This window comes from Montipora foliosa, chromosome 2 (assembly GCF_036669935.1).
Source record: "Montipora foliosa isolate CH-2021 chromosome 2, ASM3666993v2, whole genome shotgun sequence".
Classification (NCBI taxonomy): domain Eukaryota; kingdom Metazoa; phylum Cnidaria; class Anthozoa; order Scleractinia; family Acroporidae; genus Montipora; species Montipora foliosa.
Genome location: NC_090870.1, coordinates 26,477,138 through 26,496,570, shown reverse-complemented (window position 1 = coordinate 26,496,570; position 19,433 = coordinate 26,477,138). Strand labels below are relative to the sequence as shown.

Below are 19,433 nucleotides of genomic sequence, written 5' to 3'. Positions count from 1 at the left end.
TTTTGTGCCGTGAGGAGGTGAATCCGATACCACAAAATGCTTTTGAATGAATTAGCAACCTTCAGATTGGAGTACGAGTTCTCAGGTCTAAGCACGCGCGTTTCGAAAATGTTCGGTTATTAAACATAATGCGCGTGCGCAGTACAGAAAACTTGTTCTCGTACGCCAATCTGATTGTCGCTAATGAATGATCAGAGTGGGTTCTAAACCACGATGAGTAGCTCGGTACTGGTAGGGAGTGGGGGAAGCACGCGTTTCTCGAAGGTCCCAAACCTTTTTGGGTGTACTGCGGTTGACTCAAGACTCATTTTATTTCCAAAAAGATAACGCTTGTTGCCGTGAAATATTGCAGTTGTTTTGTTTTCTCTGGTCTTGGAAACGCGATCAAATCTAAAGTTTTCAGAATAAACAGTGATAAACAGTAAGTGTACGGGTGGGTGGGTATAGCAGGTCCACATCAGCTCTATAGCTGCCAATACTTCAACCTGCTCGAACTAATAACAAACAAACAAACAAACAGATCTTAGTTCCACCAATTGTTTTTCGGGCTCGAAACACCGGCTTTCGGGACTTCTGAAAAACAGGCCCTGGGCGTGTCTCTGGTGAGTTACTTTGCGGTCTCAAACGCACGCAAAATAAAGTAGCTACTTTGGCTGTAGCCTGCAAGCAGGTTCTTGCATTGAAAATGGCGCGCCGCGGTCAAAATGTAGGGGCTTGGTGAGCCCCTTATTTCGACTGCGCGCCATCATTGTTTTAAGAGCCTGCTTTCATGCAACTTAGGCTGATTATTACGCCAATTTTTGGGTAACTGGTGCTTTTGAAGAACAAACTGGAACAGATTTAACAGAATTAAGTGGTCCTGGACAATATAAATTCTGGTTTATAAATTTATTTCAATATTTTTATTTTAATCAATTGCTATTTGTGTTTTATTACTTTTCCACGATTGGGCAAAAACCTATTTTTCGTTAGGTCGTCAATACCTCGAGATTTTTTCTTTAACACCATGCCACATTTTTGCCTTTTAGAGTTTTGATCATCGGTCTATTTACGCGCCACGAACTGCTCCGCAGTCTCGAAGTGTTTTCTACACTGCAAAGCAGTCGATGACGTCATCTAAGCTTCTTGGTTTTCAGTTGACGTCACTGTTGCCATGTTGATGTAAAAATTACTCATCCGGCAACTTTTGTATTGGAGTATAAAAGCAGGGCCGCCGGTGACGTGAGTGAAAACCAACAATAAGCTTGTCGAGGCACAGTACAATTTCTGCCGGTGGGTAATGTCATATCGACCGAATGCAAAAATGGCCGCCAACAAATTACTCTTTTGTCTTTGTGTTAATTAGCCTAACTAGCCTCGTTCACATGCGTAAAATTAAGAATTTGGGCTGTAAAACGAGGCTAGTTAGGATAATTAACACAAAGACGAAAGAATAATTTGTTGGCGGCCATTTTTGCATTCGGTCAATAGCTGCCGACCTTGTTCATTATTCATACCAGCTATCTTAAGTTTTGTGGGAGGCGCGGTGGCTTCATGGTCAGAGTGCTCGACTCCGGATCGAGTGGTCTGGGTTCGGGTCCTAGCCGGGGACATTATGTTGTGTTCTTGGGCAAGACACTTTGCCTCTCTCCACCCAGGTGTATAAATGGGTACCGGCAAAAATGCTGGGGGTAACCGTGCGATGAACTAGCATCCCATCCAGGGGGGGGAGTAGAAATACTCCTAGCTAGTCGCTTCATGCTACGGAAACCGGAGATAAGTGCCGGCCTGATCGGCCTTCCTAGCCTCGTAACAGAGACTTTACCTTTACCTTTATCTTAAAGTGCCCCTCACCCCAAAATATTTTTTTCGCTAAAATGAATCTTTGCACCTGTTCGAAACGCATTGCGTCAATTTTTTCCTTTTTCTAACAAATTCTGCCATTTTATAGGCTTCGAAAGTTGCGAAAATCCAAGCATCTTTTATCACGACCGAGTCAGAAGGGGAGTGGGTCTATTCCTGATGTGACGTCACAATCTACTTTGCATGCATGTTTACAAAGAGTTAATGCAATGTAAATCAGTTTGTGACGTCACATCAGGAATAGACCCACTCCCCTTCTGACTCGGTCGTGAACAAAAGATGCTTGGATTTTCGTAACTTTCGAAGCCTATAAAATGGCAGAATTTGTTAGAAAAAGGAAAAAATTGCGGCAATGCGTTTCGAACAGGTGCGAAGATTCATTTTAGCGAAAAAAATATTTTGGGGTGAGGGGCACTTTAAGTTTTAAATGATTGAATTCCATACTATTTGTCTTCACTACTTGTCAAATCCCAACCGGTTCGTTTACTTCGCTCACCTGTTTGTTTTCTTTTACAAATTCCTCTTGTTAACACCATGGCTTAGAGCTACCGTTCATATTCACATTATGCAACGAAAATCTGGACCAGTTTACCTAATCATATCAAATACTCTGAATCTGTTTCCATTTTTAAGCAACGTTTGAAAACATTTCTTTTTAGAAATTTTATTGTGCATAGTTCATTTAGATTTGATCAGACCATTGAAAGCGCATTGAAAGTGAATTATTTAAATGAGCCATAACTATAATTATCTTCAAAATACTGACCAGACAGACGCCTTGTAGGGTAACACTACGCTATTTAAGAACTTTGTAAATAAAATCATTAATATTTCTCATTCGAAATTGTCTTTTCGGGTTTGCCTCTACACATAAGCTATGCCAGTCAACAAAAGACAGATCAGATATCAAAATTTACTCGAGGCGTGTAATATTCTGGAATATATAGGCATTCCATATTTTAAGATAGTGTACAATATAAGATTATATTTACGGAATGTATCCAAAAACCACACCGTGACCATTTTCAGGTTTAATAAATAGAATATTCTTGTTCAAATTTCGAGTTATCTTCTTCACCATTAATTTAATTGCGGCAAGTGTCACAACACCAGCGAGAATACACGGGACACATTCCGAGTTGCTTGATTCTTTGGCAGTATCTGGCGCTGTCGGTGCAGTTAGCTAACAAAGAAAAGAAGCAAACGTTTTGAGTTGTGCAAAGTACGTTTGAAAGAGAAACTAAAGGAACCTACGGTGTAAATAGAGGATACAAATAAATAAATAAATAAATAAATAAATAAATAAACAAACCATCGACAAATTAGAGGCCCCGTCCACACGCGTCCGGATATTTTTTTGGTTTTCCCGTCCGTCCACACGTAAACGACGTATTCCGTCACCGCAAACGGTCTCCAGAGTGGAGACTTTTGAAAATGCGTACTTTCCGAATACGTGTGGACAGGCGAAAACGGACGTTTTTGTATACGATGATGTCATCGCTCGAGTCCAGTCATCCCCGGTCTTTCGTAATGAAGATAAGTTATGTCTTTACTTCTCGGGCTTCTTTCAAGTTTGTAGCTCGCATGCAGTTGCATTTTACGTTGTTAAATCTTCAAGCTGAGTATTTAAGGAAGCGAATAAACATGGCAAGGCTGCTTTCCGTGTCAGCTACGACAATAAGGGCTGTGAAACGATTAAACAGAAGGTTAATAGAAAGGTCAATTTTCGCAGATTTACTGCAATGTTTTCGCTGATTTCGACATGTTAGAAGATGTAAACAACACTAAATATGAACACCGATCAACACCAAACGAAAATTGGCGCCAAATTGCTGCGTGCGGGCTCATAAATTGCTAGCTTTGCGCATGCTTTGTAAGGGAAACTATCGTACTCGCATCGTTTTAGCGTTTTCGTGTGGACGGGTGAATACGATTTGAATACCCTACGTGTGGACGCGTATTTTCTTTAACACACACTGTAAACTCGGAAAAATCCGAGCCCCTGATGGGATTCAAACCCACGACCCTCCGTGATCTAGTACGGATGCTCTCACCACTCAACTACTGGAGACTCTATGGTGAGAAAGAGTGAAATATGGGTCTTTGACTCCAGCTGCATCACGCAGCCACAGAGTCAAATAGCGACTGACAGCATAGCTCATAACTACATCGCGCAGTCACATTGAGAGCTTCATTGAAATCCAGTTGCCTGTATTTCTGTGAATGATGCGGCCAACCAACCACCAAAGTGAGCGAATGTGAGAGAATGATTAACACATATTAAATGAAAGGTATTACAATTGAACCCACTGGGAACTCGGAAAAATCTGAGCCCCAGATGGGATTCGATTAATGTGTGGTTATCATTCTCTCATATTTATTTTTTTAAACGGAGAAAAAAGTCTCCGTATTCAAAAATATCCGGACACATGTGGACGGCGTTGAAGTGTAAATCAGACTCTTGGACCCAACCTGCATGAAAACATGGACAAGCAAACGCGCCACTAGAGTCTAAACGCGAAGTGTGCTATTCAAAATGGACGACTCTTTAAAAATTTGTATGTTCCACCTTTACGTAAACCAGTTTTCATACAATGAGATGGAAAAAAGGACATTTTTAGTGTTTCATCTTACATTTACAGGCGCCCATCACCCGGAGCCTCAATCTCCCATATAAACCCCTGGAGACAACCTTTGCCCGTATCTTTTTATTTTTAGACGTTCGAATTTCCGCGAACGCATTATGCCGTCCAATCAGAGCAAAGTTTTTGTATTACATCACAAGCAGTCACGCACCAGTGATCGCGTTCGTCTCACAAAATATTCTAAAAATAAAAAGATACGGGCAAAGGTTGACTCAAGGATATAGTCTGGATGGAGGCTCCGGTTGATGGGCTCCTGACATTTATCATTCATCGGTACACACCATCAATTGAGCAGCCGTATTCTACAGGGCAGTCCACTAAAGGTATGCTTTCCCGCGAGATTTGATTATCAAAAGGTATAATAAATATCTTTAAACTAATTTCGTTTTTTCGAGGCCACCTTTAAGGTCACCTGTAAGGCCACCTGTAAGGTCTCCATTTTTTTCCCAGTTTCATTTATTATTGCTTTCGTAATGATTATAGAAAACAAAAAAAAAACGCGGGTTGCAACTTACAACACGGCTTGGTTTTAGTGTGAGGCTAACCTTGCATGCATGATTTCCTGTTACAGGGCTCTTGCAAGGGCGGTTTCTTCTGCCATTGGCACTGACCCTTGGCCAATTTTAAGCTTCTCGTAAAAACACATTGAATGCTACGAAGCTTAACTCCGTGGGAACCGCAAGACCGCGAACACTACAGAAGAAGGCAAAGAATGATAGATAGATAAGTAACTGGTAGAGCAGGTATCAAATCGCCGACTTTACACAAATCAGTTATGTCCAGAAATACAGGAAATTACATGCACGTAAATTCTTATAAGCATCATATAATGTCCGCTTGCTCCTCTCTCCAACTTCAACATCACCCATATTTCCAGGTTAGAAAACGTCACAAATTGTCCTTTACACTCTGGTCCTCAAATAAAGATAGACATCTGGATTTACCGTAATTAGGCGTCCATCTAATTAAATGAGTCTTTCGAAATAAGTGACCAAATATAACCTAAGGGCTTCTATCAGCCAATTTCTCTGACAGGACGTATCTCAGGACTTACCGCTGACCATGCTGCTGTTCGCCAAATCACGTGACAATCTCTGTGGATGCACGTCCGGCGTTTACTTGGTTTATGTTTGTGTATACAGTGAAGCTCACTAACGGTCTTCCCCCCCGGACCAATGCAACTGATGTGCCTTTCTTGCCAGCCGCGAAGGTGTGTCACACAGTTACCACACTAAAAGAAACGAAAAGTAATGTAAGAAAACCATAGAGGGAATTGTAGAGGGAAACAGATAATTATTTTTCCGCGCGGCATGCAGGCTGGAAGAAATTCTCCATCTTGTCCGCTAACCTGGAAGGAATCCATGAGCTGCCGACATCTCCTGCTTCACCATCATTTATTACTTTATTTCAATCTTTTGTCAGGAACTTCCCAGGGATAAAATGACTTGATAAATAACTTAAATGACTTTATACAAAATAAGTATGAAAAAAAAGTAGATGAAATTGAAAATAGAGTTAGGTCTACTGACTAATTGCACCGTTTCGCTATGTCATGTAACCTAACTACTTTCGAATAAAAATTGATTGAACGGCCTTGGTCAGTACATATAGCGTAGTCTCTACAAAGGCCTTGGGCACAGTGTTCCACAATGCAAAGGAAAGGACAAAGGCGGGTTAATGACATTCATCAAAGTGCATTCACATTTTCAAAGTAAAGTTACCTTACTCCAAGCTGTTGTCCTCCAGTATCCTGCAATGAACATAGATAATTGCCACTAAGATATCAGAAACTGCCATGTTTCTTGTCCTAAAACAACTTAGGGCCGAACTAGTGATTTTGAGTTCTTACAGACTCCTTTGCAAAAATGTCACGCAAAATGTGTCAAAGGATCAGCTTGTTCATATTCTTCTGTAATTGACTTTACGATGACATCAAAATCAAGCTGAATTCCTAAAATTGTTCTAACTTCTATTACTTTCGTAAAGCTTCCTTTAAAATGAAAAGGAGTAAAGAGACTCCGTTCCATGAGTGAATATGCAACAAGAAAAAAAGAAAAAAGAAACGGAAAACAAAAACAAAAAATAAAAAACAACTGCCGATCGGAAGAAAGCTACGCAAGCCTTAGGACACCAGCCAACTTAGAAGTGTAGAGTCTGTTCTTTTTAAGAGAATCAAAGTATCTAGAAGGGGCTTTGAGAATAAGACGAGTCCTAAAATAACACGGTTAGCTAATATTTACAGGATTCAATAATCCGAAATAGTTCTGTTTAACAATGCAGCACAAGTTTCAGTGCCGGTTTCGTTTCCCTCATAATCGTCTCTTTAGGATCTCCGTGTAGATGAAATGATGAATGATAGATGTGGATAAATGAATGGAGAAGTGTAGGAATGAATGAATAGGAGATTCATAAGCAGTATTACCTCACCAGATGTGAAGGAACCCGTAATCCGGGATCCACCAAATGTGAGGCTTTGGAATCCGGAATCCAGAACGTGGAATTCGAAATCCACTGAATGGAATCCAGAATCCAGGATCCATTTTGGTAGAGCCCGTGAGTTTGGAATCTAGAATCCATGACTCGGGATCCGGAATCCCATGGGCTGGGATCTGGAACCGAGGGCCACCTGGATTCAATTACATAGGGTGACCTTACCACATGAGAGGAAGCCCTACTCACCGGTTGCTTCATTTTTCACAATGAGGCGCACAGATCCTTGATCTTTGCCAACAATATTACTGGCAACACACTTGTACTGGCCAGACTCCTTCGTATCAACCTGACGCACTAATAATACACCGCTTGGAAGAATCATATGTCTTGAGTCATTCCTGATTAACTGTCCGTTTCTACTCCAAACAATAACAGGCGTGGGCTTGCCAACCACTGTGCACATCAGCATTAAATTGTAGCCTCTTTCTATAGTGAGATAGGAAATTGAATTCCGTTTAATATCCGCATGAGCCATTGCGTAACCTTCGATTCGTTTTTCGTCCGAGGAAATGTGTCTGAAATGACGATCCAGGATTTCAGGAGGAACTGAAAGAATAAATGACAGATTTTTCAGATTAGGAACGCTTTGGCAGCTTCGTGCACGAAGGAAACCTACACAAAACAACGGGAGGGTTTAATGAGAGAAATCAATCGGGCTGCAATGTAAAATAATTGAAGTTAAGACTTTGACGACAATGTTAGCAAACAAGAGTTGGTCTTCAATTCTCTGTCTTTACTTCATCGACGATCGAGCTTTGAAAGAATATTTTGTCCACTTTATACATCGAGACCGAACATTCAAAAAGTAATCAGGAGGGCGGCGAAAAACTCCAAAGCGAACTTCCGCAGGAAAGGTCAAGACAAGGGCCGACTGAAGTCGAAAGCAAGCCGAAGGCTCCTTTTTCTTTAGCTTCTACCGTAACTTACGGCAGCGGTGAGCGCTACTCCAATCCCGTCGCTTGCACAACTTGTCCCCAGAAATACTGGTGCTCATTTTACCAACAACGAATGGATGGAAAGCTGAGTAAACTTGAAGCCCACGAGCTTGGATTCGAACTCGGAGCGCTTAAGTGCAGTCCGCGAGCGATATCCACTACACTGCGCGCACCGCATGTCAAAGGGTCAAACAACAACATTTTCCGCTTTTTCAGTTCAAATAACTGTAACACAAAATTGATGAGAATCGCTTAGAGTAACCCATAGTAACCTTCACCAGTAAAACAAATACTTAGTGACTTTTATAGATCTGACGGGCTTGGTTTCTAAAACTGGTGCTGTGTCGATGGTTGAATGAAAAACAAAAGTTTGTTATGAAACGTGTTAAAGGATGTAAGATGACCATAGTGCTGAGATATGTAAGCTGATGGATGCGAGCGTTAACCCATGTTAAGGAGTGTGGTTTGTGGAAGGCTTTTAAATCGAACGGCGAAGCAATTTTGTAGGACCGATCGCAGCGAAGTGAAAACCTATTTCAACTTATTTGATACACAAATTTTGTCGTTTTAAAATCCATATTCGTTTGGCAAGCCATCCTCGTCTGACCCGCAGTAAAACTAACCTAAGATGCTGACAGTTGTGGTCCTTCTGAGTGTTCCATATGAGTTATTAGCAATACAAGTATAATTTCCTTCGTCCTCAAGCTCTGCGCTTGGTACCACCAACGTGCCATCTTCTAGAACCATGTGTCGCTCTTCATAGTTTGATGTAAACACTTCCCAAGTAATCGTTGGCTTAGGATTTCCTTCTGCCTCACATTTGATAAGCAAAGTAGCTCCTCTAACTACAGAAGCTATGGCTCCTGTTGATGTTCTCCTCGCATGCTCAGGAATATTGAAGCGAGATTTGACCCCATGCCAGTGGCTCGGAACAGAAGGAGGAGCTGAATTAACACACACACAAAAAAGGAAACACGAAAATATGTAGCACTTGAAAAAACTGCAAGTTATGAAACCAATTAACATAAAAGGAGAGGTGAGCTTAAATGAAATAAGGGAACATTATTTAAGTGTCTAGTCGTTCTAGCACTGGTGCACTAATTGGAGACACTTAATTAAGGCAAATCAAGGCAAATGATGGTTTTTTGAGGAGAGGGGAAACCGGAATACCTCTTGGTGCAGACTAGAGAACCAACAAGCTCAACCCTCATATGACGCCAAGTCAATTTTGCATGTTAGCCAATTTGCCAGACACTGCGATCCAGTGATAATATATCTTAAAAGACAGTCAATCAGAAAGACTGATTCAAATCAGACAGCCAGCCAGACAGCCAGCCAGACAGCCAGCCAGGTTATCAATCAGACAGTTTGTGTTTTAATCAGTCAGCCCACTTGTGTGCAGAAATGCCGCTAATTAGATGCACCCCAATTTTGATGTCAAACATTTAAGTCCAAGCATTTGCTGGCAATCTAATTCAAACAATAAGGTAAGAATACGGGTTAGTATTTTTCTAAGGTTAGAGTAAGTGAAAATGTTTACGTTAACTTGAGAAGCGAAGTTTAGAGGACACCTTGTGAGGTTAATTGTTTGTATTCCCAGACACGACTGATGTTGGAGTTGTCTTGCAAGGGAACACTTTGTGACGCTTATTGCAATCGGCGTCCATCTATTTATTTGCCTTTCGACCGGCCATCCAGTTTGTCACTGTCTATGTTGTCGGACAAATCCGGTCTCAGGTTGAATCCGTTTTTACCAAGGTTAAACTGGTGATCCTCATTTTACCTAGGTTGAACATGCACTGTACCTAGTTTAAAGCAGCTATAACCCCCATTCCCCCCCCCCCCCCCCCCCAAAAGAGGATTAAATCATCTATACCTTCCCTTAAGCTTTGTCTTACGCAACTCAACACATCATCTTAATATTTCGTATCATCTTATAGGTCTCTTTATTCATAAGTACACTTGTCCATTCAATTTAGCAAGGAAACAAAGGACAGTACTATGCACTTACCGGTACGCGAACGATGATCCTCCAGATCTACGATCCTGTGTCCTCGTCACTACACCATAACGACGAACATGCTCACTCCAACAAAGTTCTTTTCATTATTTACTTTTGGATAATAAATTAACTGATATCCATGTATAATAACCAAAACTAATCCTAACCTGAACCTAATTTTTCTCTAGGCTTAATTTAGACTCCAAATAAAGTTTCGTCAATTCATCTGAGTGCGTATTCAACTTAGGTAAATGAGGATCACCAATTTAACCTTGGTCAAAACGGATTCAACCTGAAAATGAATGGATTCAGTTACCGGCAACATCTACACTGAAAACCATCTTACCTCCGATACTCAAAAGTGTTGATCCTTCATCTTCTCCGGCAACGTTAGTTGCCACACAAGTGAAATAAGCAGCGTCATTGACAGCGGCGTGTGATATCGACAAAGAATGGTCATACAATACTTTCAACTGTTCACTTTGAACAACTGGATATCTTTTCTTCATTCCTGGACGATTCCTGTACCACGTGATTTTTGGCGTCGGAACGCCGGTTGCTAAGCACTTTATTCGGACAGCCACACCTCTAAGAATGGTAACAACAGCTCCAGTTGTTATGGAAACAATGTCTCTGATGTCAGTTACTTCAAACTTTCCTCTTACATTGCTGATTAAAGGTGGTACTGGAAACATGAGAACACACACGAATCGTTAGACTAAACTTCAGTACTGGTCCACGTCGCTTTTCAGTTTGCAAGAAAGCTTCGACTTAAAAAAAATAAACAAGAATAAAGAAACAGCTGTATACATATGGATCCCATAGAAAACGTAGAAATTTTCCTGCAGTACCCAGTCCAATCCTTTTTTGAGGACGACATTATTCTCAGAAGCGTATATAACCGCTCCACTTCATGATTTATTTAGCAATATAAGAGACTTTCAGAACGAATTTACAGCAAACCCCAGAGAGAACTTTTAATTTAAGCATTTAAGGCAACGAAAGCTTTAGGTCCTTTAACCTTCCGCACAGACATTTTTTTTTTGGCTCACCACGCTATTTTTCTTCCCCCGGCCACCCTAACGAAAGTTATTCCTGGCGAAGGAACGAGTGACGAAGCCCTCACGTCGTCTGGATGGGAGGTTAGAGAACATCGTCTATCAACATTATTTTTCCGTTATTGTAATAACTTCGTTACAACCCCTAGTCGTTCGAATGGAAAGTGTTCATCAACGTTGCGGGAATAAATTTGGCATGAATTGTGTGGTTGTTCGGGGAGAAAATTAAAAATGTTTCGTCATGTTCTCACGTCCCCTACACAACCTGAAATTTGGTCAATTCACGTCGTTGTCAGGACGAGGACGGCAAAGAAATGCACAAAAATGAAAAATGCACGTGCAGGGCTTGCAGAGCTTTTGTTTTTGCTCATTAGAGCTATTATTCTGTGGCGTTCTCATAGCCGTCATCGTAGTCCTTGCGTAATCTCCCAGTTCCTTATGACTGTTTGTGCGTTTAGATTAAATGACCCACCATATTGGTTTTCCTGCAAGTGAATTAGAGCAGTTTTCAATTGAGTGTCGAAAATAATTAGCGAATTACTTTGGTTTTGCATTATTTCACTCGGTGATTGATTCAAAGTTCTTGGGCCACTTTTGCAACCAAACAGAAGTGAAACCAAAACCAATCGTGGCTCGCGCGTGCACATTTTCCCGCGCTTTGTGTCGGCTGCGTGTAATTACTTCGAGTTTTGATTGGTTTACTGGATTGTCTCCGTCCTTTTTGATTGGCCGAAGTAATGACTTTGGTTTTGATTTTACGACAATCGATTGAAACTTGCTCTAATTGATTGAGCGATATAGCTTGTATGGGGTGCCGTAAGGATCTATTACGCAATGGAGTTACCTGCGACAGTGAGAGACAGTGATTCTATGTCGCGGCCAAATATATTGGACGCCGTGCATTGATAACTCCCCGCATCAGACAACCGAACTCCTCTGATAACCAAAGACGATTTGTTTGTGAAGAATCTTCCTCTCGGAAAGATAAACCGCTGATTATGACTCCAACTGACTGTAGGCTTCGGTGTGCCCTTATTTGGGCACTTCATGATAACAGTGGCGTTGACTACAGTTGTAATATTGGCGCCCACAGGTGCCACAACAGGCTTACTGCTGTTGACATCAACTATCACCCGCTTGTCAGAGAATATCTCTGGTCCCCCGGGCCCTAAATATAAATGAGAGGAAAGAAAAGAGACGCAAAAAATAAACAAAAACTAAGCTATTTCTTATCTGTATCTGTAATTAGTTTTCCAGCGATGTGTTCGAGTGTCTATCATGTTTTCTAGTCTTTGCGGTTTCGACCGAAGCCTTTCAAATAGTTACTCACTTTGAATTTAGATCACAGGCAGTCCAAACTCATATCACGAGTGTCACTGGCGCTTTTTTCAAAGAATGTACGAAAAAATGGTGATTTCTTAAAACAATTCAAAGTCTTTTAAGAAAGAAAACCAAGGTGACAAACAATCATCTAGATGTATGAGCCCTGTGAGAAAATAAGGCGAAAGTACACAAGAACTTCTTAAATTTAATATGGATTTGACCAAGAATTCAGTTGATTCGCAATCCGCAGTTACATTATTCCACATTGAAACGTGACATGAGTTCTTACTTTTGAATTAGAAGTAATTCTAGCAAAGTGGACTTTGCAATTATATCACACATTCAATATGTGACCGAAATGACCGCGGAGAATGGACCATTAATCAAGTAACACAACGGACAGGAAAAAGACACCCTTTTTGTCCTGTTTCCTTTTATGGCTTTATATTATTCTATTGATCCTGAAAGTGATTCCGATCCTAACCTGGCGAAAAATTTGTCCCTTTCCTTGAGTGTGGACTTCAAAAAGATGGTCCCGCTTAATGTCATACATTATTTATCATATTAAGACTTACTAGGTCTAAATAAACCACTTCTATTCGTAGACAATGTCAATCGTTCGCCATTTTGAAGGCTTACCAATGGTAGTACATACCTTTTACGACAAGTTCTGTAGTGGCCGCATCTTGCCCCGCCATGTTAGTTGCACTGCACGTGTATTCATCCGCGTCCGCGAACTTGACATCGTTTATGACTAGCGTCTGTTCGCTGATGCTGATGTTATATCTTTCACCATCAGTTAAATCCTCGATTCCACGGGTCCACGTCAGTTCCGGAAGTGGTAAACCGCTGGCCATACATTTCAAGATAAGCGACGAGCCATTCACGATGTTTACTCTGCTGCCAATGGAAACTTTCAAAGGACTGTGATTGTCCCAGGACACCTCTTCCACTGAGCGCACGATAGAGGGTGGTGTGGGAGCTGAAAAAAAGCATCCCAGTTAAAGATTTGAAGATATGCGATGAATACAATAATTCGGAGAGAGACTATTGATTTACAGTAACTCAGTAGGCCTTATCTCTCGATCTCTCGCTTTACCAGCGTTTCAAATAATTCCTTGGAAATATATTCTCCTCTTGTGCGATTTAGGTAAGTGTCGTATTCATTAATCCTCTTTAGTTAGGGTAAACTCAACATCCTGAATGAAAAATATCGCACCTTCAATGGCGATATCTGAACTGGCCTCTGCTGAGCCTGCAATGTTTGTAGCCACGCATGTGTACAGGCCTACATCATCAGAGTCCGCAGCAGAAATAGTCAAGTACAATCCAGGAGTGCTTAGTGTTTTGCCTCCTTTTCTCCATGACACCGTTGGGGGTGGGTTCCCTGTCGCAGGACATGTCAGTGATATCTTTACCCCGGAAAGAGTACGAATGGACGATCCTATTGTTGCTGCCAGAGGGTCTGCCTTGTACCAAACTATTGGGTCGGAGTCCGATACAATCAAGGGAAGCATCGTTGCTGTTGAAGAAAAATAGATTTTATGGTAGATGACCTTGCTCAAAGTGAAAGTATTAAAACGCAGAGGGATTCTGTATTTTACATTATTCTAATACAATTGTTCACGTGGAGTGGAGACGGTCCTGTCTGTTCTCTCGCCCAAATTGATAATGAAGCTGGAGACTGTCAGTTGATCACAAATACCTTACTAACCCCGTTTTCTTGGTTAAAAAGAGGAACGAGTCTACGGTTGTCAATGTTTGACGTGACCATGAGGTTCGAGGTTGAAAAGAGCATCAAAATGCAGCTTACTTTTCTTTGCCAAAATGAAAACTTCGCCTTAATCATACTATTGCGTGGAATAATTCAAAAGTTGTCACTAATTTGTTTGTCATATGTTCTTGACGCCGCCTACGTTCATTTAAAACGAGACGACGGTGGACTTTCACCTCAAACGTATTTATATCTCATTAAGAGGAACGGACGTTATCCAAATTATAACAAGACGCGTGTTTTAGCCTTAGATCACCCCTGATAAAGACCGTAGCACGAATATAAAAACGCTGCGTCTTGAAGCGTCGCATTCGCTATTCCGAGTCAAGATCAAACCAAAGAAGAGACAAACCATGTCTTAAACGATTCATTTTCCCAAAGCCCGATCAGTGTTTTCGCCTCTACAAAGCCCCGATTTTGCGTTTTCCCAGCTACCGAAGAAACGCCACTGACCGCCATCTTAAGTTCTTTACTCAGCAAAATCACGATCGAAACTACCTAAACTACCTTGCGAACGGAGGACGAGGACGACTGGGAGTACAAGTTTTCCCCACTAAGCATGTGCATAAGGTTTGGAGGTCACCACTTTTCGAAGTGCGCGTGCTCATGCATAACGGTTCCTGTTGTACGTCTGTTTCGATCCAGTTTCGCAGGCTCAGTCATCAGGTATGAACATTTTTTGTTTCTCAAACATATTCCAACTTGGTCAATTTAAATATGATCGGGCCTTGTGTGAACGCTCCAAGTTCGAGGCAAGTAGTGATATTGGTTGAAATTTTATTAGCACTTGAGGATCAATCCTGTTTCTTATAGGAATGATGCAATTCACCATCGCAATCTTACAATTCATTCCTAATATTCTACCTTCAACGTTCACAGGGGATGTAATGCTTGTCTGACCCGCTCGGCTCTTTGCGCTGCACGTGTAGTCACCACTGTCTTCAAATGAAGCGCGCCGGATGATAAGCGTCCCGTTAGAATCCAGTCGCACTCGTTCTCCAGATAAAATCCTCTGTCCATCTTTGGTCCACTGCACATTTGGTTTTGGCATACCAGTCACTTCGCATGTTATTTTGACGGTAGCGCCTTCGAAAGCGTCGATCTTTGAACCTATACCGGCGGTTACACTTTGGTGATCATCTGAGGTGATCGCGTCCGCTGATGGTGAAATCATCGGTTCAGAAGGTTCTGAAGAGAAAAGAAGTGCTTGGGTTACTAAACCGTTTGATCATGAAGTAAATTTAACAAAACTGTTCACCCGAATTTACAACAGGATAACAATGAGTTTGTATTTCTTTTGCCCGGTGAGTGACACATGGTGGTGTAGTGTTCTGCGAGGAAAAAACGGAATGGGTGTGATTTGGTAAAATATGTTCAAAAACGAATATAAAATATCCTATTCATAAGACCCGATTTTGTAGAAATCTGCTAGAGAATTATGGTAACGAGGGGAAGAGAGGAAATTACATCCGGAAGCTTTTCCCTTCATATTGCCATTCTGCAGAAAAAAATGTAATTATTTTGATGACGTATCGCCCTCGTCATGGTGTCGCAAGTTTCTGTCGACTCCGCCTTCATGCAATTCTCTTTGTTTCATGTTTTTTTTTGCTCAAATCATTGCTTAGAAAGGCAGGGTTGGCGCAGAGGCAGACTTTATCCAGGCATTTCAGTATTGCCCTCCGTTAAAAGTCATCAATTGATTCAATTTGATTTGTGTACTCACGAAAACGTTTGCAAAACTAACAACAAAGATATAAGAGTTGATGAATTACCTAAAATATCGACCAATGAAGTTACTTCCGCCACACCGGCTTCATTCTGAGCTGAGCAAGTATAATTTCCAGTGTCTTGAATTTGAGCCTTCTGAATTGTCAAGGAGCCATTCTTATCAATCCCGTATCGCTCGCTCAGTACCCCTCCGTCTTTTCTCCATGTGATTTTTGGGGGAGGTGAGCCTTCAGTTGGACAAGTCAGCGTGATTTTTGTGTCCGTGAGTTCAGTTACTCGACTACCAACAGGAGTGACCACTGGTTGCCCATCACCGATGGACACTACAGGAGCTGGCTGCTGGACTAAAATTGTTGGTTTCTTCAAACCTAAAAAACAAGTCAAATAAAACTTAATGAAGATTGTGGTATGACGGAGTGCATTCAAGTACGGAGGAATGAGGTAGAAGGTGTAACTCTTTCCTGTTGATAAGAAACTACTCCAAGAAGGAGGATAATAGCCGTTTAGGAAAGCAGTTTAGGTAGCTGCGGAAAAACCCTGAAAACCCCAGGCTTGAAAAGACGGATAGATCGCGATAAACCCAGTTGAGACAGTTCAAATAAATAACAGCCTTTCGTCTTTAGAATCGCTGCTGGCAACAAATTCAAAGTAGCTGATCCAAGTTTATAACATGGTCTTGCAAAGCTGGTAAATTTGGGAACGGTAGAGGGACATGGATATCCCAACATTACGGATCGAGACCTCATCGAAGCAACTATTTTTCCGTCCTTCCCATGGGAGCATTGGCCTAAAACATCTATTACCTTCGTTATCTAGCCATTGCTTGCGGTAATCAACAAGCATGAGGGTGGAGCCCATAACTGAATCCAAATAATTTATTTAAATGGTTAACGCTTCCTTTAACGCCAGTACTCAGGCATAGAATTACGTAGTCCTAATGCTATCGAAAGCAATTGAAACGTAATATGGAATGGTTATATGTAGCTTGCATAAGTATCAAGTGCCTGAATGAATGAATTTCGAAGCACCCACGACTTAAAACAACAGTTGATAGGATACAACAATTACAAAAGGTGCATACTTTCCTAACGATTGAAGGGTAGAGAGATCACCGTCAAAAAAATATCCTACCATTTATTTCGACCACACTTGATTTACTGTCTTTCCCAGCAACACTATTTGCAGTGCACGTGTACTGAGCATTATCTTCTATATTAGCCTCCATGATCACTAATGAACCATCATCCTGAACTCTGTATCTGTCCCCACTGGAGATTTCCTGCCTATTTTTTGTCCACGTGACAGTTGGTGTTGGTACGCCGCTGATTGGACACTGAATGGTAATGTTTGTGTCGGTAAGTGCTGTCACATTATCTCCGATGCTCAAGACTATGTGACTGCGATCTTGAGCCTCCACTGTTTTTGATTCGTTGATGCTGACGCTTGGTTTAGAGTGTTCTATGAAGTTGAGAAAAAAAAGGTGCGTCAAAACATGAAAATAACCGTAACCCGACGTTCAAGAATTGAAAAGTAACGATTAAGGACCTAAAACTTTGACGACTGATGAGGCGAAGTCCGAACCAGTGAGCCCTTGGACATTACAATTGTAAGTGGCACTGTCCTCGACGTCTGCTTGTTTAATAACCAAAGCGCTTTCACTGGTTACGGCAATATTCTTCCCAGGGATAAGCTCTTCTCCATCTTTGGTCCAGGTAACAGCTGGTGTAGGTACTCCACTAACTGGACATCTGATGGTGATGGTGGTGTTTGAAGCTGCTGTCACGTTGTCACCAATGTTCATCGTCACTGGACTTCCATCCCCGACAGGAATATCTTTTCCAGGACGAGAGAAATCTATTGTAGGACTTATCGATTCTACAAAGGAACAAGACACAAATGGTTCCCAAAGTTAGGAATGAATTCTTGAATGGATGTCAAACGCGGCTGAGAATTTGTCGGACTTTTTCAGTGCCATGGCTTAGCCTAATGAGGCGTTTTCAGAACACAGATGATAATTCCTTTATCACATTATGCATAACTATTTTAAATGAAAAGAGTTGCTGCAAGTTCTCGTCTCGCACATACTTACCAACAACCTGTACCACAGTTGATGCACTGTCTTTCCCTGCAACACTGTCCGCTCTGCAAGTGTATAAAGCACTGTCTGATCCATGAGCTTTAACGATCAGCAATGAACCATCATCCTGAACTTGGTACCTGTCCCCAATGAGGATTTCCTGGCCACTTTTTGTCCACGTGACAGTTGGCGCTGGAACGCCACTAGTTGGACATCGAATCGTTATGCTTGTGTTGGTAAGTGCTGTAACATTATCTCCAATGCTCAACAAAATGGGACTGCGATCTTGAGCCTCTATGGCCTTTGGATTCTCTGAGCGTTTCACAACAGGTCTCGAAGGACCTAAATAAAAAAACGACGTAGGTAATAATAGAAATTTTGTCAAGCGACCTGACAATTTTTTTGAAAAAAGGTGTATGGAAATTCTGGAATCTGTAAGTTCAAGGAGAGCATTTTTGGTTTATTGTCAAACGACATCGTAGGCTTCGTGGATTGTCTGATTCGCTGCAACATTCAGGTTTTACGATCGCTGGCTTTAGGATTATTCTAAATTCTCCAGTTGGAAGCATGTATGATCTGTGTGAAACTTTCACCACACTCTCCATCATAAAATTGTTATTGCAAAGCTCCTTTGTACTCTGCTGTGTTCTTTCTTCTGGGTAATATTATTTCTTTCCATCACATTGACCACTAAGAACTATTGCTGGTACAGATTCCGTATGCTATTATCCGTTAACAAGAACAAATTCCAATTGCTTAAGATACTAGTTACTTAAGATTGTTCTGTAATCACTCTGCAGTGAAACTGATCTACATCAACTCAAACAAGAGTCAGGAATAGGCATATCGTTTATTGATAGCTAGACTACAATGACATGGGCGACGGCGGAAAAGAAAGAAAAAAAGTAATTTAACACGACCCACAAAACCAATGCAAAATCCTTACAATTCATTTGAATAACAGAAATGTTATGGTGAAACTAATCTGCAGCCGCAAAAATTGACAGAAGTGTAGCGAACGAGAGATGCCGTTGAGTGACCTTGACTTACAAGTTATACTTTTTATTCTAGAGCACGAATAGCAGCATGCAAATGCCTGCTATGTAGTAAGAACCACATAGCGACTGCTAGTAACTCTTGCATTCCAAAGCACGAGAAAGTAAATAATGTTGCGCTCTGATCAGGCAAAAAAACTTAGGAATGCTCGGGGGAATGAACGGAAACTACACAATGTGGTTTACGGAACTTACGGAAACACAATAGGGAAGCTATGACCCTTGCAGTTCTGCGCAGAGAAACCTGAAAAATTCAAGACTTCAACGGAGTTTGAACCCGTGACCTCGCGATGCCGGCGCGACGCTCTAACCAACTGAGCTATGAAGCAACTGATGTTGCGAGCCGGTCATTTGTGGGTTCAAATGTTCCCATGATGAATACGAAATGATAAATGAAATGAATCATATATTGAACTGCAGATATGAAATCAAGGGAAGCTATGATCCTCGCAGTTATGAAAGCAATAATTTCTATCCTTGGAAAACTATAGAAGTACTCGT

The 19,433-nt window shown here is 41.4% G+C and overlaps 1 protein-coding gene and 1 non-coding gene across 2 annotated transcripts in view; both read right to left on the bottom strand.

Annotated features, from left to right (window-relative positions):
• Positions 1 to 2,486: 2,486 nt before the first annotated feature.
• The window catches only part of LOC137992749 (hemicentin-1-like), a 79,731-nt gene continuing 62,784 nt past the window's right edge, over positions 2,487 to 19,433 (bottom strand). The window contains exons 43-57 of the mRNA XM_068838248.1: positions 17,890 to 18,219; positions 17,346 to 17,675; positions 16,932 to 17,258; positions 15,845 to 16,168; positions 14,937 to 15,260; positions 13,518 to 13,820; positions 12,954 to 13,280; positions 11,820 to 12,143; positions 10,264 to 10,602; positions 8,539 to 8,859; positions 7,167 to 7,526; positions 6,209 to 6,237; positions 5,542 to 5,718; positions 5,033 to 5,180; positions 2,487 to 3,025 (exon numbers count right to left, since the gene is read on the bottom strand). Coding sequence (XP_068694349.1) covers positions 2,928 to 3,025; positions 5,033 to 5,180; positions 5,542 to 5,718; positions 6,209 to 6,237; positions 7,167 to 7,526; positions 8,539 to 8,859; positions 10,264 to 10,602; positions 11,820 to 12,143; positions 12,954 to 13,280; positions 13,518 to 13,820; positions 14,937 to 15,260; positions 15,845 to 16,168; positions 16,932 to 17,258; positions 17,346 to 17,675; positions 17,890 to 18,219 — 4,061 coding nt within the window. The 3' untranslated portion in view covers positions 2,487 to 2,927. The remainder of the gene's footprint in view (positions 3,026 to 5,032; positions 5,181 to 5,541; positions 5,719 to 6,208; positions 6,238 to 7,166; positions 7,527 to 8,538; positions 8,860 to 10,263; positions 10,603 to 11,819; positions 12,144 to 12,953; positions 13,281 to 13,517; positions 13,821 to 14,936; positions 15,261 to 15,844; positions 16,169 to 16,931; positions 17,259 to 17,345; positions 17,676 to 17,889; positions 18,220 to 19,433) is intronic.
• Trnaa-ggc (transfer RNA alanine (anticodon GGC)) lies at positions 19,189 to 19,261 on the bottom strand. The gene has a single exon. It is a non-coding gene; the product is annotated as a tRNA-Ala (tRNA).